The sequence below is a fragment of the Phyllobates terribilis genome, unplaced genomic scaffold (assembly GCF_046119375.1).
Source record: "Phyllobates terribilis strain yellow unplaced genomic scaffold, ASM4611937v1 Scaffold_3__8_contigs__length_932513732, whole genome shotgun sequence".
NCBI lineage: Eukaryota > Metazoa > Chordata > Amphibia > Anura > Dendrobatidae > Phyllobates > Phyllobates terribilis.
In genome coordinates this window covers 261,227,103-261,253,568 of record NW_027362763.1, presented here as the reverse complement: position 1 = coordinate 261,253,568, position 26,466 = coordinate 261,227,103, and the positions used below count along the sequence as shown (strand labels likewise).

Sequence of the window (26,466 nt, the reverse complement as noted above, 5' to 3'; positions counted from 1 at the left end):
CAATAAAAGTCAATGGAAAAGCTGAACAGATGTCAGGAAGACACATGGATCATTATGGATCATTATAGGGGCATTTTGCCATTGTTTTTGCTTAAAAATCAGCAAGCGGTTTCTTCAATATTCAATAGAGTAAAACAACAACCGGAAAATAAGAGGAAAAAAGATGTTGGAAACAACAGGAAAAAACATAAATAAAATGCTGTGTTCACACTGAGTTTTCTTGCTGAGTTTTTGGAACAGAAATTGAGCAAAAACTCCAAGTTTTGAAGGCGTTTTGAGGAGTCTCAGACGTGCTCGTGCACACTGCAAATATGACATTGAATTGCTTCATGATCCGCAGCAGAAAGCCGAAGCTGACGCAGTTCTGCAGTTAGAAGGATTCACTCAATTCTATGAGGCAAATCTGAGTAGCTAGTGCAGCACTGTATACACCAGACTGAGAGGACTCTCATAAGCGGGTCACACATGGATTCGCTCATTCCTAGAGGTCGCGGTACCGCAGGTTACACTGCTGCCCCCTAGTGTACGCAGGACGTAACGCGGGATCCTGCTATCGTGTTTTACATAAGACTCTGCTGCCCCCTGCTGCACATAAGGTGTATGGCAGTAGATTTATTTTTTTGTTTCGTTCTTGCTGTGCCAACATGGCGCCTAGTGACGGAGAGCCCGGGGATAACGTGGTCGCTAAGACTTCCCGGCTGCTTGATTCCCATTTGTATCTAGTCCGGGTAGGCGGCATGTCTGCTTCGTTGTGGCTTGTGCAGGTGTATGAGGAGCGGCTGCGCGTCACCGATACCTGTATATTCCGTCCAGTCCTGTTTACTATTGTGCGGGGAGGTATTATACGTGTATGATGGTGTATGGGCTCCTGCATGCTGAGGAACACATGGCTGGCCATGGTGCACAGCTGGGAATGGCCTCCAGGCAGAGAATTCACACCCCTGTAGAGACGGGCAGCGTGCCCCCCTATAGAGGCGGGCAGAGTGGCCCCCTGTAGGGGCGGGCAGAGTGGCCGCCTGTAGGGGCGGGCAGAGTGCCCCCCCCGTAGAGCTATTCAGCGTGCCCCCTGTAGAGGCGGGCAGAGTGCCCCCCCCGTAGAGCTATTCAGCGTGCCCCCTGTAGAGGCGGGCAGAGTGCCCCCCCCGTAGAGCTATTCAGCGTGCCCCCTGTAGAGGCGGGCAGAGCGCCCCACAATCCTGCAGCCAAAGTGGTGCACAGCGCAAGTCACTATCTCTTAGGGTATGTTCACACACACCTTTTTTTATGAGGATTTTTACACATGTCCTGCTCAAATCGGCATAAAAAACGGTTTGAATAAGCTTTCTATTTCAATGGGAAAAATCCCGCACCATTTGCACTCTATTTTTGTTTTCCCAACGGAATCAGTAAGAAGCTTTTTCAAAGAGTATTTGAAGCTGTTTTTATCTGGATTTTGGAGCTGAAAATCCACAAAACTCTACATCTTTTCAATCCTTTTTTAGCGTTTTTTCAGGCGGGTTATGGAGCGTATCTGCCTGATAAAGACATCGTATGCACAGACCCTAATGCTGCAGAATTATACAGTTTTTACTGCCTCATTACATCCTGATGCACAGAAAATGACGGCGTGCCTAGCGTTTCCACTACAAAATCTCTTTGGGAATATTTAGGCTGGTTCCATAACACTTTTACAATGTGGAGACCCAACTGTAAGCTGTACCTACAATGCTGATGATTGTCGAGACTCCCTCCAAAACGGTAACACCGACGATAGGAAACCAGGCAGGCGGCTTCCTTACACAAATCTATGATGCCAGAGATCTGCGATCATATCATGCTTGCCACGAGATTGGCCACGAGGTGTGCCCTGTCAGGTTTAATAAGTGGGATTTCTTGCCTTATACATAGGGTTGGGACCATCAGTTGTGTTATGCAGAAGTCTGGTGGATACACAGCTGATAGTTTTACTGAATAGACTGTTAGAACTTGTATTATGGCAAGAAAAAAGCAGCTAAGTAAAGAAAAACGAGTGGCCATCATTACTTTAAGAAATGAAGGTCAGTCAGTCCGAAAAATTGGACAAACTTTGAAAGTGTCCCCAAGTGCAGTTGCAAAAACCATCAAGCGCTACAAAGAGACTGGCTCACATGAGGACCACCCCAGGAAAGGAAGACCAAGAGTCACCTCTGCTTCTGAGGATAAGTTTATCCGAGTCACCAGCCTCAGACATCGCAGGTTAACAGCAGCTCAGATTAGAGACCAGGTCAATGCCACACAGTTCTAGCAGCTGACACATCTTTACAACAACTGTTAAGAGGAGACTTTGTGCAGCAGGCCTTCATGGTAAAATAGCTGCTAGGAAACCACTGCTAAGGACAGGCAACAAGCAGAAGAGACTTGTTTGGGCTAAAGAACACAAGGAATGGACATTAGACCAGTGGAAATCTGTGCTTTGGTCTGATGAGTCCAAATTTGAGATCTTTGGTTCCAACCACCGTGTCTTTGTGCAACGCAGAAAAGGTGAACGGATGGACTTTACATGCCTGGTTCCCACCGTGAAGCATGGAGGAGGAGGTGTGATGGTGTGGGGGTGCTTTGCTGGTGACACTGTTGCGGATTTATTCAAAACTGAAGGCATGCTGAACCAGCATGGCTACCACAGCATCTTGCAGCGGCATGCTATTCCATGCGGTTTGCGTTTAGTTGGACCATCATTTATTTTTCAACAGGACAATGACCCCAAACACACCTCCAGGCTGTGTAAGGGCTATTTGACCAAGAAGGAGAGTGATGGGGTGCTACGCCAGATGACCTGGCCTCCACAGTCACCAGACCTGAACCCAATCGAGATGGTTTGGGGTGAGCTGGACCGCAGAGTGAAGGGAAAAGGGCCGACAAGTGCTAAGCATCTCTGGGAACTCCTTCAAGATTGTTGGAAGGCCATTTCCGGTGACTACCTCTTGAAACTCATCAAGAGAATGCCAAGAGTGTGCAAAGCAGTCATCAAAGCAAAAGGTGGCTATTTTGAAGAACCTAGAATATAAGACATATTTTCAGTTGTTTCACCATTTTTGTTAAGTATATAATTCCACATGTGATAATTCATAGTTTTGATGCCTTCAGTGTGAATGTACAATTTTCATAGTCATGAAAATACAGAAAAATCTTTAAATGAGGTGTGTCCAAACTTTTGGTCTGTACTGTATATATATTTATATACATGTACAGTATATACATCAGGTGAAATAAGCATTGAACACGTATTCAAGTATGCTGTAGAACATTAACCATAGGTCTGTTATGGGATGTGGTGTATGAACTGATTGCCGGAGAGGTGCACACTCTTCATAAATGGTCTTTGGACTTACAGAGGGTGAAATAAGTATTGAACACGTCACCAATTTTCTAAGTAAATATATTTCTAAAAGTGCTATTGACATGAAATTCTCTCCAGATGTCGGTAACAATCCATCCAATCCACACAGGCAAAGAAATCAAACTACAGATGTCCATAAGTTATGTGTAATAATGAGAAATGACACAGGGAAAAAGTATTGAACACGCTTACTGAAGTTTATTTAATACTTCATATAAAAGCCTTTGTTGGTGATGACCGCTTCAAGACGGCTCCTGTACAGAGAAACTAGTCACATGCGTTGCTCAGGTGTGATTTTGGCCCATTCTTCCACACAAACACTCTCCATATCCTGAAGGTCCCGTGGGCTCCTTCTATGAACTCTCAGCTTTAGTTAATTGCATGCATTTTTTATTGGACTCAGGTCAGGTGATTGGCTGGGCCATTCTAGCAGCTTTATTTTCTTTGAAACTAATTGAGAGTTTCCTTGACTGTGTGTTTGGGTTCATTGTCTTGCTGAAATGTGCACCCTCGTTTCATCTTCATCATCCTGGTAGATGGCAGCAGGTTTTTATCAAGAATGTCTTGGTACATTGTCCATTCATCCTTCTTTCCATTATATGAAGTTTGCCAGTGCAGTATACTGAAAACCAGCCCCACACCATCATGTTACCACCTCCACTTTACTGTTGGTATGGTGTCTCTGCAGTGATATACAGTGTCTTTTGACCTGCAAACATGGCGTGTATTATGACATCTAAAGAGTTCAATTTGGTCTCATCTGACCAGAAAATATTCTCCCAGTATTTCACAAGCTTGTCTAAATGTAGGAGTAAACTTTAAACGCGCTCGAACATGATTTTTGTTCAGCAGTAGAATCTTGTTGAGTGTGCATACAGGCCACAGAGGTTGATTACATTACTTATTGTTTTCTTTGAAACAATTGTACCTGCTGATTCCAGGTCTTTCTGTAGCTCGCCACAGATGGTCCTTGGCTCTTGGACAACACTTCTGATAATTCTTTTCACTCCTCTGTCTTAAATCTTGTAGGGAGCACCTGGTCATGGCCGGTTTATGTTGAAATTATGTTCTTTCCACTTATGGATTATGGCCCCAACAGTGGTCACTGGAACCTTCAGTAGTTTTAGAAATTCTTCCGTAACTAATGACATCAGTATGTTTTGCAACAATAAGGTTGTGAAGGTCTTGAGACAGCTCACTGGTTTTACCCATCATGAGATGTTTCTTGTGTGGCACCTTTCTTAATGAGACACCTTTTTATTTATATAAATTGTGACAAAGTCACTGGTGTGATATATGAGGGGAGGTATGTGTCACTCAAGTTGCTCTCCTGTGTGAACTGAAACCTACTAAATTTCTGCCAGCATGTTAGATGCTGGGGATTAACTCTCTTAAAGGGCGTGGTTTTATGGGAATGACAAAGAGGGTGGAAAGCCATTTCCCTACCTCCCCTCAGGGTGTGGCGGAGCAAGGTTTAAATGCTCAGTCATTTTTGTTTCCTGGCTGTAGTGTGTGGTCTGGAGAGTGTGTTTGGCTGAAGCCAGAGAGCAACACCGGAGGACTGGTGTTGCTGAGACTTCATTGTGCTACCTGCAGCAGGTAGAGCCTCTCTGGCTAAAGGACTCTGCTATGCTTTATCTTTTGTTTTCCCGTTAACCCCGAGAGGGACTGTTTATTTTTATGGGACACTGAGTTTATGCCGCACAATAAACCCGCAGGAAGTGTACCCAAATCGTGTGTCCTGTGTCTGCCTCCGGAGAGCCGAGCAAGTCGCTTTACCACTATATATATAGTGCTCAAAAAAATAAAGGGAACACTCAAATAACACATCCTAGATCTGAATGAATGAAATATTCTCATTGAATACTTTGTTCTGTACAAAGTTGAATGTGCTGGCAACAAAATCACACAAAAATCATCAATGGAAATCAGATTTATTAACCACTGGAGGCCTGGATTTGGAGTCACCCCCAAAATTAAAGTGGAAAAACACACTACAGGCTGATCCAACTTTGATGTAATGTCCTTAAAACAAGTCAAAATGAGGCTCAGTATTGTGTGTGGCCTCCACGTGCCTGTATGATCTCCCTACAACGCCTGGGCATGCTCCTGATGAGGTTGCTGATGGTCTTCTGTGGGATCTCCTCCCAGACCTGGACTAAAGCATCCACCAACTCCTGGACAGTCTGTGGTGCAACCTGACGTTGGTGGATGGAGTGAAACATGATGTCCCAGATGTGCTCAATCGGATTCAGGTCTGGGGAACGGGCGGACCAGTCCATAGCTTCAATGCCTTCATCTTGCAGGAACTGCTGACACACTCCAGCCACATGAGGTCTGGCATTGTCCTGCATTAGGAGATTAGGAGGAAACGAGGGCCAACTGCACCAGCATATGGTCTCACAAGGGGTCTGAGGATCTAATCTCGGTACCTAATGGCAGTCAGGCTACCTCTGGCGAGCACATGGAGGGCTGTGCGGCCATCCAAAGAAATGCCACCCCACACCATTACTGACCCACTGCCAAACCGGTCATGCTGAAGGATGTTGCAGGCAGCAGATCGCTCTCCACTGCGTCTCCAGACTCTGTCACGTCTGTCACATGTGCTCAGTGTAAACCTGCTTTCATCTGTGAAGAGCACAGGGCGCCAGTGGCGACTTTGCCAATCCTGGTGCTCTGTGGCAAATGCAAAGCGTCCTGCACGGTGTTGGGCTGTGAGCACAACCCCCATCTGTGGATGTCGGGCCCTCATACCACCCTCATGGAGTCGGTTTCTAACCGTTTGTGCAGACGCATGCACAGTTGTGGCCTGCTGGAGGTCATTTTGCAGGGCTCTGGCAGTGCTCCTTCTGTTCCTTCTTGCACAAAGGCGGAGGTAACGGTCCTGCTGCTGGGTTGTTGCCCTCGTATGGCTCCCTCCACATCTCCATGCTCTGGACACTGTGCTGACAGACACAGCTATCCTTCTTGCCACAGCTCACACTGATGTGCCATCCTGGATGAACTGCACTACTTGAGTAACTTCTGTGGGTTGTACTGTAGACACTGCCTCATGCTACTGTACCTCTAGGGGTGAGAGCAATGGCAAAATGAAAAAGGGACCAAAACAACAGCCAAAAAGGATGAGAACAGAACCCAATCGAGATGGTTTGGGGTGAGCTGGACCGCAGAGTGAAGGCAAAAGGGCCAACAAGTGCTAAGCATCTCTGGGAACTCCTTCAAGATTGTTGGAAGACCATTTCTGGTGACTACCTCTTGAAGCTCATCAAGAGAATGCCAAGAGTGTGCAAAGCAGTCATCAAAGCAAAAGGTGGCTACTTTGAAGAACCTAGAATATAAGACATATTTTCAGTTGTTTCACACTTTTTTGTTAAGTATATAATTCCACATGTGTTAATTCATAGTTTTGATGCCTTCAGTGTGAATGTACAATTTTCATAGTAATGAAAATACAGAAAAATCTTTAAATGCGAAGGTGTGTCCAAACTTTTGGTCTGTACTGTGTGCATATATATATATGTGTATGTATATTATTATTTATTATTATTATAGCGCCATTTATTCCATGGCTCTTTACATGTGAAAAGGGGGTATACATAGCAAAAACACTTACAAAAATCTTGATCAAAAACGCAACAGCAAACTGGTACAGAAGGAAGAGGACCGTGCCCGCGAGGACTCACAGTCTACAAGGGATGGGTGTCACGTGTGTGTCAGAGGTGACAGACAGTCGCCCTGCAGTTGGTTGCAGGAGATCTCTACGTTTCGCATTACAGACATCTTAGAGGCTGGCTGACTCTAGGACCTAGCGGCTACCTCCCTCTGGCTAATTAGCTCCCTGGCCTGGGTATATAAATACCTGGTGTGTCTGCGAGGCAGGTGCCGGAGATATTCATTACTACTTGTGAGGCTTTAGCAAGAGCAATACTTCGTCCTCTCTGGAGCTTGAGGCCGTGTTCACATTTGTTTGGAGTCGTCTAAAGCTAAGCAATCTCCCTCTGTTTGTCTACCCTTGTTGTCTATAGAGTTTAGTGGAGATCGACTAGTGTTCATCTCCTTCCTTCCCTAGCCTTAGCCATAAACCGGGGAAAGACAGGGCGAGGCACGCGTGCGGCGATTGGTGAAGAGCTAATTTAGGGACGGTAGTTGAGACAGGGTGACACTAGACCAGACTAGGAGGTCTCCATTCCCCCTTTTCCCTAGAGTCTGTGCTCCCTTTCCCTCTTCTCTTTGTGTTGCACTAAGTCTTTCCCACACCTGGCGTGACAATAGGTGAGGATACGGTAGGTGAGGGTACAGCTGGTCGTGCAGCGGTATGGTGGAACGAGGGTTACTGCAGGTTGTACCCTTTTCGGAAGCGGTGGGTCTTCAGGTATATATATATATATATATATATATATATATATATGTGTATGTACAGTACAAACCAAAAGTTTGGACACACCTCATTTAAAGATTTTTCTATATTTTCATGACTATGAAAATTGTACATTCACACTGAAGGCATCAACACTATGAATTAACACATGTGGAATTATATACTTAACAAAAAAGTGTGAAACAACTGAAAATATGTCTTATATTCTAGGTTCTTCAAAGTAGCCACCTTTTGCTTTGATGACTGCTTTGCACACTCTTGGCATTCTCTTGATGAGCTTCCAGAGGAAGTCACCGGAAATGGTCTTCCAACAATCTTGAAGGAGTTCCCAGAGATGCTTAGCACTTGTTGGCCCTTTTGCCTTCACTCTGCGGTCCAGCTCACCCCCAAACCATCTCGATTGGGTTCAGGTCTGGTGACTGTGGAGGCCAGGTCATCTGGCGTAGCACCCCATCACTCTCCTTCTTGGTCAAATAGCCCTTACACAGCCTGGAGGTGTGTTTGGGGTCATTGTCCTGTTGAAAAATAAATGATGGTCCAACTAAACGCAAACCGGATGGAATAGCATGCCGCTGCAAGATGCTGTGGTAGCTATGCTGGTTCAGTATGCCTTCAATTTTGAATAAATCTCCAACAGTGTCACCAGCAAAGCACCCCCACACCATCACACCTCCTCCTCCATTCACGGTGGGAACTAGGCATGTAGAGTCCATCCGTTCACCTTTTCTGCGTCACACAAAGACACGGTGGTTGGAACCAAAGATCTCAAATTTGGACTCATCAGACCACAGCACAGATTTCCACTGGTCTAATGTCCATTCCTTGTGTTCTTTAACCCAAACAAGTCTCTTCTGCTTGTTGCCTGTCCTTAGCAGTGGTTTCCTAGCAGCTATTTTACCTGAAGGCCTGCTGCACAAATTCTCCTCTTAACAGTTGTTGAAGAGATGTGTCTGCTGCTAGAACTCTGTGTGGCATTGACCTGGTCTCTAATCTGAGCTGCTGTTAACCTGCGATTTCTGAGGCTGGTGACTCAGATAAACTTATCCTCAGAAGCAGAGGTGACTCTTGGTCTAACTTTCCTGGGGCGGTCATCATGTGAGCCAATTTCTTTGTAGCGCTTGATGGTTTTTGCAACTGCACTTGGGGACACTTTCAAAGTTTTCCCAATTTTTCGGAATGACTGACCTTCATTTCTTAAAGTAATGATGGCCACTAGTTTTTCTTTACTTAGAGTTTGTATTATGGCAAGAAAAAAGCAGCTAACAGTCTATTCAGTAGGACTATCAGCTGTGTATCCACCAGACTTCTGCACAACACAACTGATGGTCCCAACCCCATTTATAAGGCAAGAAATCCCATTTATTAAACCTGACAGGACACACCTGTGAAGTGAAAACCATTTCCGGTGACTATCTCTTGAAGCTCATCAAGAGAATGCCAAGAGTGTGCAAAGCAGTCATCAAAGCAAAAGGTGGCTACTTTGAAGAACCTAGAATATAAGACATATTTTCAGTTGTTTCACACTTTTTTGTTAAGTATATAATTCCACATGTGTTAATTCATAGTTTTGATGCCTTCAGTGTGAATGTACAATTTTCATAGTCATGAAAATACAGAAAAATCTTTAAATGAGAAGGTGTGTCCAAACTTTTGGTCTGTACTGTATGTATGGATGAATATATATATATATATGTGTATGTATATAATATATCCTTCAGGCAGGCATTATCACTTGCACCTGTGATGGTTGTTAATTCATATAATTAGTGTATAACAACAACCACAGGTGCAAGTGATAATGCCTGTCCAAAGGATAGAAGATATAGATTTGCAACATATGCAAGCCACAAATTTTCGTACCAAATTGGCATCTTCATCAGGCCAAATACTATGTCTGATAAAGATACCATACAATACTATAGTTATTTCTAACAACTGTATGTGTGTGATGTTCATAATTTTCATCCATGACTAATATTTGTTTTGTTGCAGAATATCAGCACAGGGTTGGCAATAGCTGGCATCTTTTTGTGCGCACGGAGCATAAGACTGGTAAGGATGACCTACGTTTATAATGTATATAAAGCTCTACAATTAAAATAATCTTTTCAGCATCATATGACCTGCAGGATCACACAACGGCTTCTGTGTGGGCAAAGTAATTTTTTCATATCAAAGCCCTAAGGGATATATTGAAAAGTGACTTCCACTATAAAGTGGAAATGCCGTGTGATCCAGCTGGTCCCAGTAAAACCCGGCAGGGCCTTCATTTCTTGGGGGAGGCTACAGGAAGGCAGTGGGGCGGCCTCCTCCCTCCAACCTGGGTTTTCCAGTGGCTCTTGCCACAGGTCCTTTAAAAACCCTGTGCAGATGAGGACTGGAACTATACTGTGTAATGCGGTGGTGTTCACACCATGCAGTAACTGAGGCAGTGACCTAAGCAAGATCAACATAAACAGCTTTATTCAGCAACTCACGGGTAAACAAAAAAGTCCTCCGGTTTGCAGCTAGGTTAACACGAGTCCTTAAACGTGGGCAACGGCCGCGCTGTGCCGCTCAGAGCCTGACAGGTGCAGAGCCTTCCCAGGCGTGGGTTCCGCCACACTCAATCCTGCTGAGCTTTCCTTCTATGCTCCTAGCAGGTTCCAATACAGAACAACACTAATCCTTAATGCAGGGTTTTTAAAGGACCTGTGGCAAGAGCCACTGGAAAACCCGGGTTGGAGGGAGGAGGCCGCCCCACTGCCTTCCTGTAGCCTCCCCCAAGAAATGAAGGCCCTGCCGGGTTTTACTAATCTGCTCTAGCCAGATAGCCTGACCAGGTCAATGCTCACCTTCATTCCTGCATTGCAGCCGCAGGTGTGTCTGTGACTGCAATGCACTCCAATGGATTTAATAGGTCTCTGTACACATTCTGGGGGATATATAACGTCCCTCGTATACGATCCTGGTCACTGCCTCACAGTTGATAATGGGAGAATACATTGATTTGTACTTTCATTAACGCCAATACTTGCTACATACTATTCATTACATAGGGACTAAAAGAAAACAATTTTCACCAAAGTGCTACTTTAAAGGGGATTTATGATCAGAAAATGACCTATTGTTAAAATTAGATTTTTTTACATTAAATGTTTTTTAATTTTTTTTTTTTTCAGAAAAAGAAGTCTTTTAATTTTCAAACTGACCACTGGGGCTTTTTTAGACTCACACTTCCTGCTTTATACAGAAGAATTTTCAGCAGAGTCATTATCAGCAGAGGCAGGATACTAATGACAGGTAACTAGTGTTGAGCGAGTATGTTCTGTTCCGAGTATGCGCGTGCCGAGCTCCGAGTATTTACAGCTGCTCAGTGATATGGTTGAATCGCTCCCGTGTGCATGATTTGCAACTGTTTGACAGCTTTATTACATGTGAGGAATGTGTAAGAAATAGACCTTCCTCACATGTAATAAAACTGTCAAACAGTCGCAAATCATGCACACGGGAGCGATTCAACCATATCACCGAGCAGCTATAAATACTCGGAGCTCGGCCCGAGCATACTCGGCGAAAGGGTTAATAGAACATACTCGCTCAACACTACAGGTAACATCTCTATACACAGCTGATAACACAGGATCCACCAATCACAATATGTGATGTCACCATTAACCCTGCTCCCCCTCCCTCATAATGATCTGCACATTTGGTTTACCTGTACTTCATGGTCGGATTGGGGTTCCCGACCGATGAAGTATAGGTACGTCATGGTGATCGTGTGCGGCATAAAAGCTGTGCCCACGCGATCGCCGCCAGGAGCTCGGCTTATGTGACAGCTGAGCCCTGGCTCTCACAGCCAGGAGCTGTGCCCGCACCGACCTGGGCTGTTTAACACCCTAAATGCCGCAATCGATATAGATTGCAACATTTAGGAGGCTGGGAGAGGGAGGGGGCTCCCTTCCATGCGATTGGCACCCCACGATGTCATCACGAGGGCCCGATCGTCGTCATGGTAACCCAAGGTCCTCATGACGTCCCCTGGGTCTGCCAGCTGCAGTTAGCCTGTCAGACCATGCTGATAGCATGGAATAAGAGACTTCACTAAGTGCAGCACTGACAGGTATAATGCATTATACCAGCGATCATACTGTTAAAAGTTAAAGTCCCATAGAGGGACTAAGTTAAAAAAAATAGTTAAAATATTTTTTTTAAAAGTCACAAAATAATAAATGAAAAAAAAAATTATACCCATAAATACATATATCTATGTAAAAACAAACAAAAAAAAGTAGACGTTTGGTATTCACACTACTTAACCCCTTCAGTGAACACCCTAAAAAAATACTTAAAAAGTGAAGCAAAAAATTATGTGCCTTCATCATTTTGCCAAACAAAAGTGGAATAACACGCGATCAAAAAGACGAATGTAAATAAAAATGGTACCGCTGAAAATGCCATCTTGTCCCGCTTAAAACAAGCCACCATATGGCTCCATCAGCAGATAAATAAAAAGTTATAGCTCTCAGAATAAAGCTATGCAAAAATTTTTTTTTTTCTATAAAATAGTTTTGTGTAAAAGCGACAAAACATTAAAAAAATTATATAAATGTGGTATCGCTGTAATCGCACTGACCCGAAGAATAAAGCTGTCTTATCAATTTTACCACACGCGGAATGGCATTAAAAGAAACAATCCCTGAATTTCTGGTTTTTGTTCATTCTGCCTCCCAAAAATCGGAATAGAAAGCGATCAAAAAATGTTTTGTGCCTGAAAATGGTACCAATAAAAACATCAACTTGTCCCTCAAAAAACAAGACCTCACATGACTCTGTCGGCCGAAATATAGAAAACTTATAGCTCTCAAAATATGGACATGCAAAAAATAAGTGTCTTAAGGTATAAATTTCTGTGAGGCACATGTGGTGTCAACATGCTCACTGCACCACTAGATGAATTCATTGAGAGCTGTAGTGTGTAGAATGACGTCACTTATACAGGGTTTCTGCTGTTCTGCCACCTCAGTGGCTCTGTCAAACCATTCCAGCAAAATCTGAACTCCAATAAGGCTCTTCTTCCCTTCTGAGCTTTCCACTATGCCTCAAAATTAGTTTTCGACCACATATGAGGTATCTGTGTACTCAGGAGAAATTGTGCAACAAATTATATGGTCCATTTTCTCCTATTACCCTTGTGAAAATGAAAAATTTGGGGCAAAACCCAACATTTTTGTGGGAAAAATATGTTCTTTTTCTTTTTCAAAGTACGTTATTGTTACGGATCCAGGTGGTGGAACCTCTGTGCTGTGATACAAGGAGGGACCAGAGGGGCGTAACTAAGTGCCTACCCGGAACGACCCTGGCCACACTTTGGCTTAGTTGACTCCGTGAACCAAGGAGGGACCGGGAAGGTGAACCAGGTGCCTCTCTGGGACTGACCTTGTGTGAGAGCAGGCAACTCCCACGGGACTGATGGCCAAGGACGACATGCACAGCAGATGAGCACGGCTGATAGACAGGCAGGTGATGCGGGTAGACAGGCACGGCCGATAGGCAGGCGGGTACGGCTGATAGGTAGGCGGGTGGGCACGGCTGATGGACAGGCTGGCGGGCAGTGGAACCTGAGGACTGAGGAGAGTGTTTAGCACACAAACAACAATCTTGCACAGGGACCTCCATTTTGGAGGAGGTGCCTTATATAAGGGAAGTCCTCCAGCCATTGACTGGAGACTCTTTAGGACGGCGTGCGTGGCCCCTTTAAGAGGGAGGGAGCGCGCCCGGCAGGAGGCAGAGACGCTGACGCTACAGTTATAAACTTCTGTGAAGAATCTAGGAGTTCAAGGCGTTCACCACATGTCTAGATACATTCCTTGAAGGGTCTAGTTTTCAAAATGTGGTAACTTGTGGGGGTTTCCACTGTTTAGACATATCAGGGGCTTTCCAAACCCGACATGGCATCCGCCCTCGACACCATCCATTTTTGTATTCAAAAAGTCAAACTGTGCTCCTTCCCTTCCAAGCCCTGCCATGCGCCCAAACAGTAGTTTTCCCCCATATATGGGGTTAATTTTTCCTGTTAACCTTGTGAAAATTAAAAAATTGGGGCTAAAGTAAAATGTTAATTTTTTTCCTTCCACATTGCATTAATTCATGTGAAGAATCTGAAGGATTAATAAACTTCTTGAATGTGGTTTTGAGGGGTGCAGTTTTTAGAATGGTGTCACTTTTGGGTATTTTCTGTCATATAGACCCCTCAAAGTCATTCAAATGTGATGTGGTCCCTAAAAAAATGGTTTTGTAAATTTTGTTGGAAAAATGACATGGAAAGATTTTTCAAAAATGATGCAGATGTAAAGTAAACATGTAGAAAATGTTATTTATTAATTATTTTGTGCAACATAACTCTGGTTTAAGGCATAAGAATTAAAAGTTTGAAAATTACAAAATTTTCACCAAATTTCCAATGTTTTCACAAATAAACGCGTCATATTGAACAAATTTTACCACTATCATAAAGTACAATATGTCACTAGAAAACCTTCTCAGAATCAGTGGGATCCATTGAAGCCTTCCAGAGTTATTGCCTCAAAAAGTGACACTGGTCAGAATTGTAAAATTTGGCCTGGTCTGGAGGTGAAAACCGGCTTGGGAGGTGAAGGGGATGAGTTTTGTTGCAGTCTTTTCATTTGACCTAGTTTAGTGCGGGTTTCATCAAAATCCGCATTAAAGATGTGACATGCATTTTTTCTTTTTCCACCAGACATTTTTCAAAGCCTTTTCTGGAAACAAAAAAATCTCCAAATCCTCCTAATGTGAACATCAAAGTGGATTTACCATATAAATGAATAGAATGAGTTTTCAAAGTGGATTTTGAAGTGGATCCACAAAAAAAATGCTTAAAAAACTCAGTGAGCACAGACTAATGCCACTTTCATACGATAGTATTTAGCGCATCACTAATTATAAGCGAGTATGGCTCAAATGGAGAGAAACAGGTGGGAAAGATTTATACCTTTACATATGTTTAGTTTGGAACCATCTCTTAATGTGACCTGCTGTCAGATATGGAGCAGAGATGGCCTCCTTGTACATCGTGGTCCGTACACATGATTGCATCATGACGTTTATTCACAAATCATCACTTCTGCTGCTGTCATGTCACTCAGATTCTTCAATGGTTTTGCTCTTTTTTAAATATGGATGTTAGCAATTCATTATTATTTTTACCAGATAACAAAATTTACAAGTGCTAAGGACATCCCCGAAAAATTCATAAAGAAAAATGTGAAACTCCGAGGGAAAGTGATTCAGGTGACTGGAGAAACCATAGAAATTGATCATGTTCCGATCAGCCTGCCTATTCTACGATCTATACAGCAGAGATGTAAGTGCGGTGTGCTTTATATTATTCCTATAAAGATTCGATGTACACATTAGCCACAACCACAGAGCAGAGAAATATATTGTATAGCTGCTCACCGTGGGAGAAAACAGTGAAGGACCACAAATAAAATTGGTATCCCCCTCTCTGTACATGACGGTACATAGGTAGGATATGCTAGTGCTCAGTGATTGCTCAGGGTTCCACCTCTGAGACCTTCACCCATCCCTTAACTGAAGAGTGATGGACAGTGCTGGCTTTTCTGAGCTCTCTCAGCAGACGGTGCTCAATCCAGGCAAGCCTGTGCTGTCAATCACCAGAGAGGAAGCTGGGATATGCTAAACCAATGGGTGGAACTGTGTACTGAGTGTCTTGGCCACCCCCAGGTTGTACTGCCACACTAATTAGCATATTTGATTAATCTTCAGTTTCTGCAGAATGGAGGCCACTCTTGGAGCACTAAAGGTGAGATTATTATCAGGGCTATTTCCCTATAGGGCCATGTGCTTAGTTTATGGTGTATTTTTGGGCAGACAGACCCCCTTTAAGCGTCGAGCGCTCTCCACATGGTGCACACCCCCCATAAAGAGTGTATTTTTTAACCTAGTGTTAAAGGGCTTTCATCACCATTTTACTTATTCATAATATGCCTAGTATCATTACTGCAAAAGAAACCTCTGGATTATTGTGTTAGGATTAGCTCTCCCTACTTTTCTTTCAGGACTTTTACTTTTTTGTGTGTATTAGTAAAATAGTTGTAAGTGCAGCATTGCAGTCAGCTGAATTCTTCCAACTCCACAGGGCACGGTCAGGGCAGCCTACTGGTCAGACTGGCTGGAGTGGAACTGACGCAGAATGGCAAGGTTTGGTTACAGGATAATCTCCATCCCTCACAAGTGCTGTGGTTTCAATTACTGAACAGAGAAGACTCAATGCTGGACTGCTTTGTCTTCATCAACCGGGTAAGGGTCTTCACATTACTAGTAATGCCAAAATATAGAACAGATCAGGCATGCTTTTCACCGTAGACAAGTCTTTTGAATCAACGAAAAGGGATGAATAGAGTTTAAAGGGATTGTCCTCTTCCTTAGGATAAGTCATTACTAGATCATTGGGGTCCCACAACATGAGAACTGCAATCTTAGGTCATGAGTATCAAAGTAGTGGACATCCCTTTTAATAGACCCTTGCAATAGACCTAGTGAGGCTATGTTCACATTACATTTTTGCCACATGTCTGCAGCCCTGAAAAATGGGGGAGATTCAACTGAACTCTTGACGAAGCTATTCATTATGATAGGGCAGATGGAGTCACTTTGTCCTCTGTAAGACCTCTGTTCCACTAGGAACTTGTTTTTCAGGCGCCAGTACAGAGGTCGTAAAGTGACTATGTCTGGCTCATTATAGTAAATGGCTCATTCGAGGGTCTTTCACGGCTTCAGATGGAAATCCGTGATGGAGCTTGTCAGGAATATTATAAAATATCAAGATCAGGGAAATGTTCGTCCATATCTGCCTGACATAAATGTTCACCCCCCTCCCTTATTCCCCTTCTGCTCAGTACAAAAGCCCCAATTAGCACACAAGCTGCTTCCCGAGCCTCAAAGGAAAATTTCTAGACGCACTGACTCCGATATGAAATATGAAATCTTGTGAGTTCCATAGGTCCGACCGTAACGGGACCCATATGTGTAGTGACCAAATCAGCCCAGGAATGTATACGTAGTTTTCCAGGGCTGTAACCAAAATCAGGGAGCTGTAGCGCAAAAACACCAGAATAGCAGACTGCAGTTATGTGATGTGTGATATCTAAATAAAGATAAAATCATAAGGGAAAAAATGGCGTAGTTTGCAAGCTTCTGCGATCAACGAGCGATGAGTTATCGCAGAAGTCAGCGTTTTTAATAAAAATGTACAGGCTGGAGACCGGCCCACATGATGTCACCTCAAGGGGCGTGTGGCCAGATCTCCCCTTAGGTATAAGAGAATCTATGGAGAAAAGAGGAGCACTCATTGCCAGGGGGGAATAAGAATTATAAGCAACGGGTCCTGTTCAGTAACAGCATACTCCAACCGGGGAGCCCCTCCTCCAACTATATTGAATCGCCTCCGTGATCGTATAGTGTAAGTTGTCTTCTTTTACCCTGTTTATTTTATGTAACTGCCCATGTATTTTAGTGTCCCCTTTGTAACATCCTTTTGTATATATTTTTCCTAAACACTGCTTCCCTTTTGGATTAAATATAAAATTTAATAGTTCTGTTTCTTTTGTTCTGTAATCGTTCCCTTCCCCGAAGCCATATACGCTACCAAAACGCAGGCGTCCGGCCGGGCCTGTGTTATATTTTAAACTCGGCCGGTGGTGGCAGAGAATATTAATAATTGGGCTATCGTGAAGATGACAGTGGCCGTACGGAGGGCGTTAAACACTGATTCCAGGCTGTGGAACCCAGGGTGTTGCGCCATACGCTCACTGGTCGCTTACCGAAACCTACGTAGAGAGTAGTCTGGATCGCGTGCTCGCGACTCCGGACAAAATACGGACAGCGTGACGGCACGGTGAGAGATTGCGTGATATCCCCGGTGTCGTCCCTCTGTGTGTGTGGGAATTCCCTGACAGAGCTAAAAACATGTGGCCCCCAATATTATGTGAACCCTTCCTAGTACTTTATTTACCATGGGCTTATTGAGATTATGCAGAGTGGATGTAGGAAACCACTGAAAATGGCAGGCTCTGCATTGATTCACATGCACTTTTTTGATACAGTTTTGCTTCTTAGGCCACGGCCCCACTATCAGTATTTGGTCAGTATTCGGTCAGTATTTTTTCTCAGGAGTGGGAGCCAAAACCAGGTGAGGAACAATCAGAGAAAAGGTATAATAGAAACAAGTGCAGCAATTCTGCGTTTATCACCCACTCCTGGTTTTGTCTCCCACTCCTGAGAAAAAATACTGACCAAATACAGATAGTGGAGCTGTGGCCTTATAACAAGTACAGTGTCCCCAATATGTTTTATTGTAGTAAACAGGACGTTTTTTTGAGAGCATAGTGGTCAAAAACACATTCTGAAAAAAAAAAACAGTGTGACACCATAATTAGGCTATGTTCACATGGTTTTTGTCAAAAGTTCCAACCCAACACTTTTTCAAGCTGAAGCCGCTTTAGGTAACTGTCCTTTTTTCCTTCTTATGCGAGTTTTTGGAGGAGGTTTCCTTTCCCTGATGCTGTTTTGGGGTTTTTTTTTTGTATTGTATTGTGCAGAGCCTAGTTTAAAGAGCTTTCTTTCAGGATCTGCTTGAAAGAAGTGATATGCATTTTCCTTTTTCGCCCAGAAATTCTTAAAAAACGCTTAAAAAATATTACAAAAACTCCTCATATGATCAGTACAGTGGATTTGGAAGAGTTTTTAAAGAGGATTTTGAAGAGTTACCGCTCCAAGCCTCCTGGAAAAGCTTAGTGTGAACATATCCGTTTTTTATTAGGTATTTTTAAAACAGAAACCTCAAACTCTCAATCAAAACTCATGTTTCTTGAACTCTTCATGTGTTCTGGACAGTTTGAGTGTGTGCAAGCCGAGCCTTTTTGCTGAGTTTTTAGAGTATAAACTGATCTGAAACGCAAAGATTTTGAGGAGGATTTGGAAAGATTGCACTCTGTTTCTGCTCCAAATACTCCTTGAAAAACTCTAGGCTTTCTGTTTCTGTTTCACTACTGAAAAAAACTTTGTGAACACACCCTAAAGGTATTTACACACGGGAGTCTTTGGAGCAAAAACTGAGCCGAGCCTCCAAGTTTTTAAGGAGGATTTGGAAAGTTTCCGCTCCAAAACGTACTCAAAATCTCTGTGTACAGAAACTGAGCAGAAACTCCAGGCCATCTATTCATTAAGGTGTTTATACCAGAATTCTGGCATAAAAAAACCCTTAAGTCTCAATATTTTTGTTTGTGCATCTCGGAAGTCTTAGCGAGCTACACCAGTATGGATGTAGGGTGGGCGGGATGGGCATGATGGGCATAACTACACCTGCCCATCGAATTCATGAACAGTTATGCCAATTTAGTGTCGTAACTTACTCCAGAAATGTTCTCCAGTCATTGATTGGATTAAATTCCTGGTGGCGGCACATACCGATTATCACATGCACCTAATTTATTAAGTGGCTTGCTCTTCTTAATGAATTAAGCGCATTGTTCTCCAATGAGCCCATCATTAACACTGACTTGCACGATGCCAGGGTTAATGAATCAGCCCCCAAGTTTTTTTAGGAGTTTTTAATTGTTGAGGAGAATTTAGAGAGATTTCATATGTGCACACGGTGTTTTTTGGACTCCGGGATACGCGCATCTTTTTTGAAGCGGAAGACTCTAAAGGAAAACGCTGTTGTTTTCCATGAAGCTTATTTTGTGACGCCTTTCTTTATGTCTTTTGCAATGACTTTGCTGCTGTTTTTTTTTTTTTTATCTCATACATAATAAATGGCGGCTTCCAAGTGTGATCTACCAGAAGGATGGTCAGGTCACTTTTTTTGCCGCTTCACTGCTTTCAAAGCCTGAAGCAGTTAAAAGAATTACAAAAGACGGATCATATTCACATCAATGTCAAAACGACTTGCTGTGCATATGTTAATTTTTTTGCTGTTTTTCCATATAGCACTTTTTCAGGTGGGTTCCAAGTGAAATCAAGTTCCAAGCCTGAAAAAGACATTGCATGCACATAACTTTTTCACTCAGTTTCTGCTCAAAAAACTTCCCAAAAAATTCAGTGAGCGCATACACTAATTTTATATGCACACAACACTTTCTAGCCGCTGACGGCAATGTTTTTCCTGGAGCTTTTTTGTTGCCTTTTTAGCTGTTTTGTGCCAGCTTGGCGGCTGGCTTGTTTTATATGTAAAAGTTAAAAAAAATAAATAGTTTTGGTTTTCAAAAGGAAGCTGCCTGAAGATTGTTTGCATCGTTTTTTTATCTACTTCATGCCTTTTGAAAGCTGAAGCGCTTGAAAGAAGTTACAAACGATGTAAAATATGCACATCCAGCTGTTTCGACGTTGCTGTGCAGATGTTCTTTTATTTTATTTTTTTAGCATTCTTTCAGGAGGGTTTCAGGCGGAATCCGCTTGCAAAAGATGCCAGGTGCGCATACCCTCATGGTTCTCCTTAGATGATCTCCAGTAACTTTCTTATGAGGGGTTATACCACCAGATACATTTATCACCTAGCCATAGTATAGCTGATAAATATCCTGATTACATGACAACGGGGGTTGGAGGGGGTCTCATGTCTCCTGTGTGGATGAAGCAGTAGTACACGATGCATCTCTCTATTCACAGTCTATGGGAGCGGTGGGCACACGTCACTCCACCCCTAACAATTAATAAAAGTGTAAAGAGTAGTCGTCACACATTTGCAGAGCTCCATACAAACACTGCTTTTTGGGCTCCTATTCTTAGGGAGGGTCCCAGTGCTCAGACCCTCAGGAGTCAGACCTTTATCATCTGTCTTTTGGTTAGATAATGTAGTTTGTGGGTTCACCAGTATCACCCCATGTGAATCCAGCCCTATATGGACTATGCAAGTAATACCATAAAGTGCCAGGAGATGGCGATCAGTCCTGTCCTTGTGGATTCTCCTGTAATTATGGGCTGTTCACATTGAGTATACAGCGAGTACTGCTAAAACTGTATGGCCAGGTCTACACTGGGAGTTTCAGTGATGTTTGTATCCATGTGCCGGCATGTCAGCTGTGAGACCAGTGTAAAAATACTCTTTTCTATTACGTCACAGCCACATAAGTGGTCATTTTTCAGAGAGTAATGAGTTCTTTATATACTAACAGTTAGATAAGTGTCCACCGACCTACATGATGCACTTATTGGCGGTCAGGGCAATCCTTTATTTATGTCTATGAATGTCCGCTTCTATAATTCCATTTTTAATATAATTCTAATATTCATTGTAACCAATCCTCTGACTTGAGGTGGGGGAGGGGGTGGTCGGAGTTGAATGTTTGGTCTTGATTTAGGTTTGTCAGTTCATCCTAACTAGGGTTGAGCGAGTATGTTCTGTTCCGAGTATGCTCGGGCCGAGCTCCGAGTATTTATAGCTGCTCGGTGATATGGTTGAATCGCTCCCGTGTGCATGATTTGCAACTGTTTGACAGTTTTATTACATGGGAGGAATGTGTAAGAAATAGACATTGTTCACATGTAATAAAACTGTCAAACAGTCGCAAATCATGCACACGGGAGCGATTCAACCTTATCACCGAGCAGCTGTAAATACTCGGAGCTCAGCCCGAGCATACTCGGCGAAAGGGTTAATAGAACATACTCGCTCAACACTAATCCTAACCAATAAGCGTATACATGTAACTGGTTTACTACTCCATTAGTCCATATTTGCTTTCCAGGCAGATGACTCCTTTTACACATGAGCTACATAAGATTATCATATTAGAAGCTATAAAATTACCTAAACCTGTTTTTCCTGATTTTTCTATCATGTAGGTTCCTTTCTAGGTGTCTCACCTGCGGCATTGGAAGAATACATTCGTTCTATCCATACAACATGGAAATGACAATGTGTTTTGTGAGGCTTTGTACACATTTCCATTTGCACATTCTGTTTGTCTTTTCTGTTTAGGGTATGTGCACATGATGTCTTTCAGACAGATTCTGCATGGAACCCGCCTGAAAAAAGCGCTAAAAATCACCAAAAATAATGAACATACAGTACAGACCAAAAGTTTGGACACACTTTCTCATTTAAAGATTTTTCTGAATTTTCATGACTATGAAAATTGTACATTCACACTGAAGGCATCAAAACTATGAATTAACACATGTGGAATTATATACTTAACAAAAAAGTGTGAAACAACTGAAAATATGTCTTATATTCTAGGTTCTTCAAAGTAGCCACCTTTTGCTTTGATGACTGTTTTGCACACTCTTGGCATTCTCTTGATGAGCTTCAAGAGGTAGTCACCGGAAATGGTTTTCACTTCACAGGTGTGCCCTGTCAGGTTTAGTAAGTGGGATTTCTTGCCTTATAAATGGGGTTGGGACCATCAGTTGTGTTGTGCAGAAGTCAGATGGATACACAGCTGATAGTACTACTGAATAGACTGTTAGAATTTGTATTATGGCAAGAAAAAAGCAGCTAAGTAAAGAAAAACAAGTGGCCATCATTACTTTAAGAAATGAAGGTCAGTCAGTGCGAAAAATTGGGAAAACTTTGAAAGTGTCCCCAAGTGCAGTTGCAAAAACCATCAAGCGCTACAAGGAAACTGGCTCACATGAGGACCGCCCCAGGAAAGGAAGACCAAGAGTCACCTCTGCTTCTGAGGATAAGTTTATCCGAGTCACCAGCCTCAGAAATCGCAGGTTAACAGCAGTTCAGATTAAAGACCAGGTCAATGCCACACAGAGTTCTAGCAGCAGACACATCTCTTCAACAACTGTTAAGAGGAGACTTTGTGCAGCAGGCCTTCATGGTAAAATAGCTGCTAGGAAACCACTGCTAAGGACAGGCAACAAGCAGAAGAGACTTGTTTGGGCTAAAGAACACAAGGAATGGACATTAGACCAGTGGAAATCTGTGCTTTGGTCTGATGAGTCCAAATTTGAGATCTTTGGTTCCAACCACCGTGTCTTTGTGCAATGCAGAAAAGGTGAACCAATGGACTCTACATGCCTGGTTCCCATCGTGAAGCATGGAGGAGGAGGTGCTTTGCTGGTGACACTGTTGGGGATTTATTCAAAATTGAAGGCATACTGAACCAGCATGGCTACCACAGCATCTTGCAGCGGCATGCTATTCCATCCGGTTTGCGTTTAGTTGTGCCATCATTTATTTTTCAACAGGATAATGACCCCAAACACACCTCCAGGCTGTGTAAGGGCTATTTGACCAAGAAGGAGAGTGATGGGGTGCTACGCCAGATGACCTGACCTCCACAGTCACCAGACCTGAACCCAATCGAGATGGTTTGGGGTGAGCTGGACCGCAGAGTGAAGGAAAAAGGGCCAACAAGTGCTAAGCATCTCTGGGAACTCCTTCAAGATTGTTGGAAGGCCATTTCCGGTGACTACCTCTTGAAGCTCATCAAGAGAATGCCAAGAGTGTGCAAAGCAGTCATCAAAGCAAAAGGTGGCTACTTTGAAGAACCTAGAATATAAGACATATTTTCAGTTGTTTCACACTTTTTTGTTAAGTATATAATTCCACATGTGTTAATTCATAGTTTTGATGCCTTCAGTGTGAATGTACAATTTTCATAGTCATTTAAATACAGAAAAATCTTTAAATGAGAAGGTGTGTCCAAACTTTTGGTCTGTACTGTATGCACAGCAATGTCAACGACTTACTGTGCTTATGTTTCGTGTTTTGTGACTTATTTTAACCACTTCAAGCCTTCAAAGCTGTGAAGGGGCTAAAAAAAGTGACCTATCCATTCTTCAGTCTCTGATAGGCCGGTCGCTGGCACTGGTGTTGCTGTGCAGAGAGCTGGTCTCTGCGCGGCAATACACTGCACTACAGCGCTGATGTCGGCTTCTGCTGGAGAGAGCTGCGATCGTTAGGGGGTCTGTGCCTGCGGGCCACAGGTGCAGAAAGGTCGCCAAGGGAACGGAGGACAGGTGAGAATCTTTTTTTTTGTTCTCTGTCATGTGAAATACAGTGCTCAGTATGGGGGGGGGGCACTGTGCGCAGTATGGGGGGACGGGGACGCTGAGCGCAGTATGGGGGGAACGGGGACCCTGTGCGCAGTATGGGGGGGCGGACCCTGTGCGCAGTATGGGGGGACGGACTCTGTATGCAGTATGGGGGGAACGGGGACCCTGTGCATATTATGGGGGACGGACCCTGTGCGCAGTATGGGGGGTGACGGACCCTGTGCGCAGTATGGGGGGGGACCTGGATGGGGGACATGTCTGCAACATGGGGACCATGTCTGCAATATGGGTGACCATGTCTGCAATATGGGGCACCTGGATGGGAGACCATGTCTGCAATATGGGGGACCTGGATGGGAGACTATGCAATATGGGGGACCTGGATGGGAGACCATGTATGCAATATGGGGGACCTGGATGGGAGACCATGTCTGCAATATGGGGGACCTGGATGGGAGACCATGTCTGCTATATGGGGGACCTGGATGGGAGACCATGTCTGCAATATGAAGGACCTGGATGGGGGACCATGTCTGCAATATGGGGGACCTGGATGGGGGACCATGTCTGCAATATGAAGGACCTGGATGGGAGACCATGTCTGCAATATGGGGGACCTGGATGGGGGACCATGTCTGCAATATGAAGGTCCTGGATGGGGGACCATGTCTGCAATATGGCGAATCTGGATGGGAGACCATCAAAATGAGGACCAGATGAATCAATTTTATGTACAAATCCAACACAAAAAAACTGTAACATGACTGACTGTAAGAAGGTATTTCAGAAGCATTGCTTTGAGGACATAACATTTTCATGTGAAAACTGTACTGCTTCATCACTTCCAGTAGGAATGATGTCCTGTCCATGTCCAACAATCACCCGACCCTGCAGGAAATCATTTGCAGTCTTTTAGGAGAGGATATCATCATTTGGTCTCCGTGTAGATCTCCACAATGGCTCACAGAACATTATTATTATTTGTTATTATAGCGCCATTTATTCCATTGCGTTTCACAAGGGGCATACATAATAAAAAACAAGTACAATAATCTTAAACAATACAAATCACCGACTGGTACAAGAGGAGAGAGGATCCTGCCCGCGAGGGCTCACAATCTACAAGTATGGTGCCACTTTATTCCCTACCACTCTATTTTAAAAGAAATAAGTGTTTGCGGAATCCAAAAATCTACTGGGGCACCAGTGATATGTTCAATTGTAAAGCTTCTTGTCAATTATTATTCTCTTTCCAGGGAGGTTTCATCAATGACTGTCTGAATGTGCTGCTGCTAAGGGAAGGACTAGGAAGAACTGCTCATATTCGGGGCGTATATCAGGGGCCAGGACAGCACTTGCCATTTTATAAAAGATTACTGCAAGCCGAAATCAAGGCACAGAAGGCACAAAAAGGTCTCTGGAAAGAAGAGAGTCAGCAGAACACACTGATCGATAAAATTCTCAATATTGGTTTTGTTCAGAATATTAAGCAATTAATTAATTTGATGGCACAGTACTGGAAGAAATTGAAGCCCTGAACATTTATTGTCATGCCGGCCTTGTATTTCTGTATGAGGCTCGGTGGCACAGGACTGGATGGCTGCAGTAGGACATCTGCACAAAGCAGCACACGTCCTATTCCTGCCATGTACCATATAACCATGAGCTGTACATTCAAGGACTGAATCACATCACTGCTTGTGGCTGCATATGTCTGTGTAGGGTTTCACTTTGATTGTGACCATCAATATCACATTATTGTTTCTAAGTGTCGGTAGGTTATGCATGTGCTGTTTGGTTTATCCAGGTCATGACATACACTGTTACATTACATGACTGTTTTCCAGGAGATAGGCCAACCAGTGATAAGGTTACAATGGGGGTCTTATATCTAGGACTTCTCTGACCTTCTATTAGTGGTTAAATACCCAAAAAATGAGGGTTCCCAAAGCAAGCAAATCCTCTTATGTAGATTGTGTAATGAGACCGCTATCTCTCCTGAATGCCCTATCCACTTGAATATTTGGTTCGGCGGCCAGGATTGAAGACTGGGTATTAAGCCCCTACTAGACAGATCTGACAGAAACATTTCTCCACAAGAAATCCTGATCTCCGCCAGCATCATCTCTCAGAGGGCCTGGTACACATCAGATAATCTGCTGTTCCTGGCAAAAGCAGCAGGTTCGGACCACTTTAGTAATAATTGTACATTTTAGCTACTACAGTCCACTGTATCAGTGAATTTCTGCAGTATTTGGTTTATTGATACATTGGGCCCAATATAATTTATAGTAAAATGTTGAATCCCTTTGAAATAATGGCTTGCGTTTTTTTTTATTATTTCTTTACTGATTTCTTGTGCCTCCTCCAGGTGAGTGTAAGTCTGGCTTTTCAGCAAGCTAAATATGCCAACTGAAAAATGAAGATTGGAGAAGAGCAAATGTTGTCTCTACCTTCAAAAAAACGAAAGAAGATGGAATCAGGAAATTACAGGCCAGTGAGCCTTACTTCTATACCAGGAAAGATCTTTGAACACATTATTACACAGCATGTATCTAAGTACTTGGATAAGAATACAGTAATTAACAAGAGCCAGCATGGGTTTGTAGCAAACAAGTCATTCCAGACTAATCTAATTTCCTTCTATGATGAAATCACTGATTGGGTGGATCAGGAAAATGCGGTAGATATAATA

The 26,466-nt window shown here is 43.3% G+C and overlaps 1 protein-coding gene across 2 annotated transcripts; it reads left to right on the top strand.

Moving 5' to 3' along the window:
* Positions 1-585: 585 nt before the first annotated feature.
* CUNH3orf33 (chromosome unknown C3orf33 homolog) lies at positions 586-26,466 on the top strand. 2 transcript variants are annotated; one of them, XM_073673070.1, is made up of 6 exons: positions 586-728; positions 9,726-9,785; positions 14,946-15,099; positions 15,898-16,058; positions 25,028-25,184; positions 26,143-26,466. In XM_073673070.1, exons 1-6 carry the CDS (start codon positions 645-647, stop codon positions 26,172-26,174), a joined length of 648 nt encoding a protein of 215 aa, XP_073529171.1. In that variant the 5' UTR covers positions 586-644; the 3' UTR covers positions 26,175-26,466. The 2 variants fall into 2 exon arrangements, with proteins under 2 accessions (XP_073529171.1, XP_073529170.1); XM_073673069.1 differs by lacking the exon at positions 26,143-26,466 and having other exon boundaries at positions 25,028-26,023.

What these genes read in the sequence shown, in the direction of transcription:
- CUNH3orf33 (XM_073673069.1), top strand. Translation starts at nt 645, where the DNA reads ATGGCGCCTAGTGACGGAGAGCCCGGGGATAACGTGGTCGCTAAGACT. An exon ending in CCCATTTGTATCTAGTCCGG is followed by an intron (nt 729 to 9,725) that starts GTAGGCGGCATG and finishes GTTTTGTTGCAG; the next exon opens with AATATCAGCACAGGGTTGGC. An exon ending in GCTTTGTCTTCATCAACCGG is followed by an intron (nt 16,059 to 25,027) that starts GTAAGGGTCTTC and finishes TTCTCTTTCCAG; the next exon opens with GGAGGTTTCATCAATGACTG.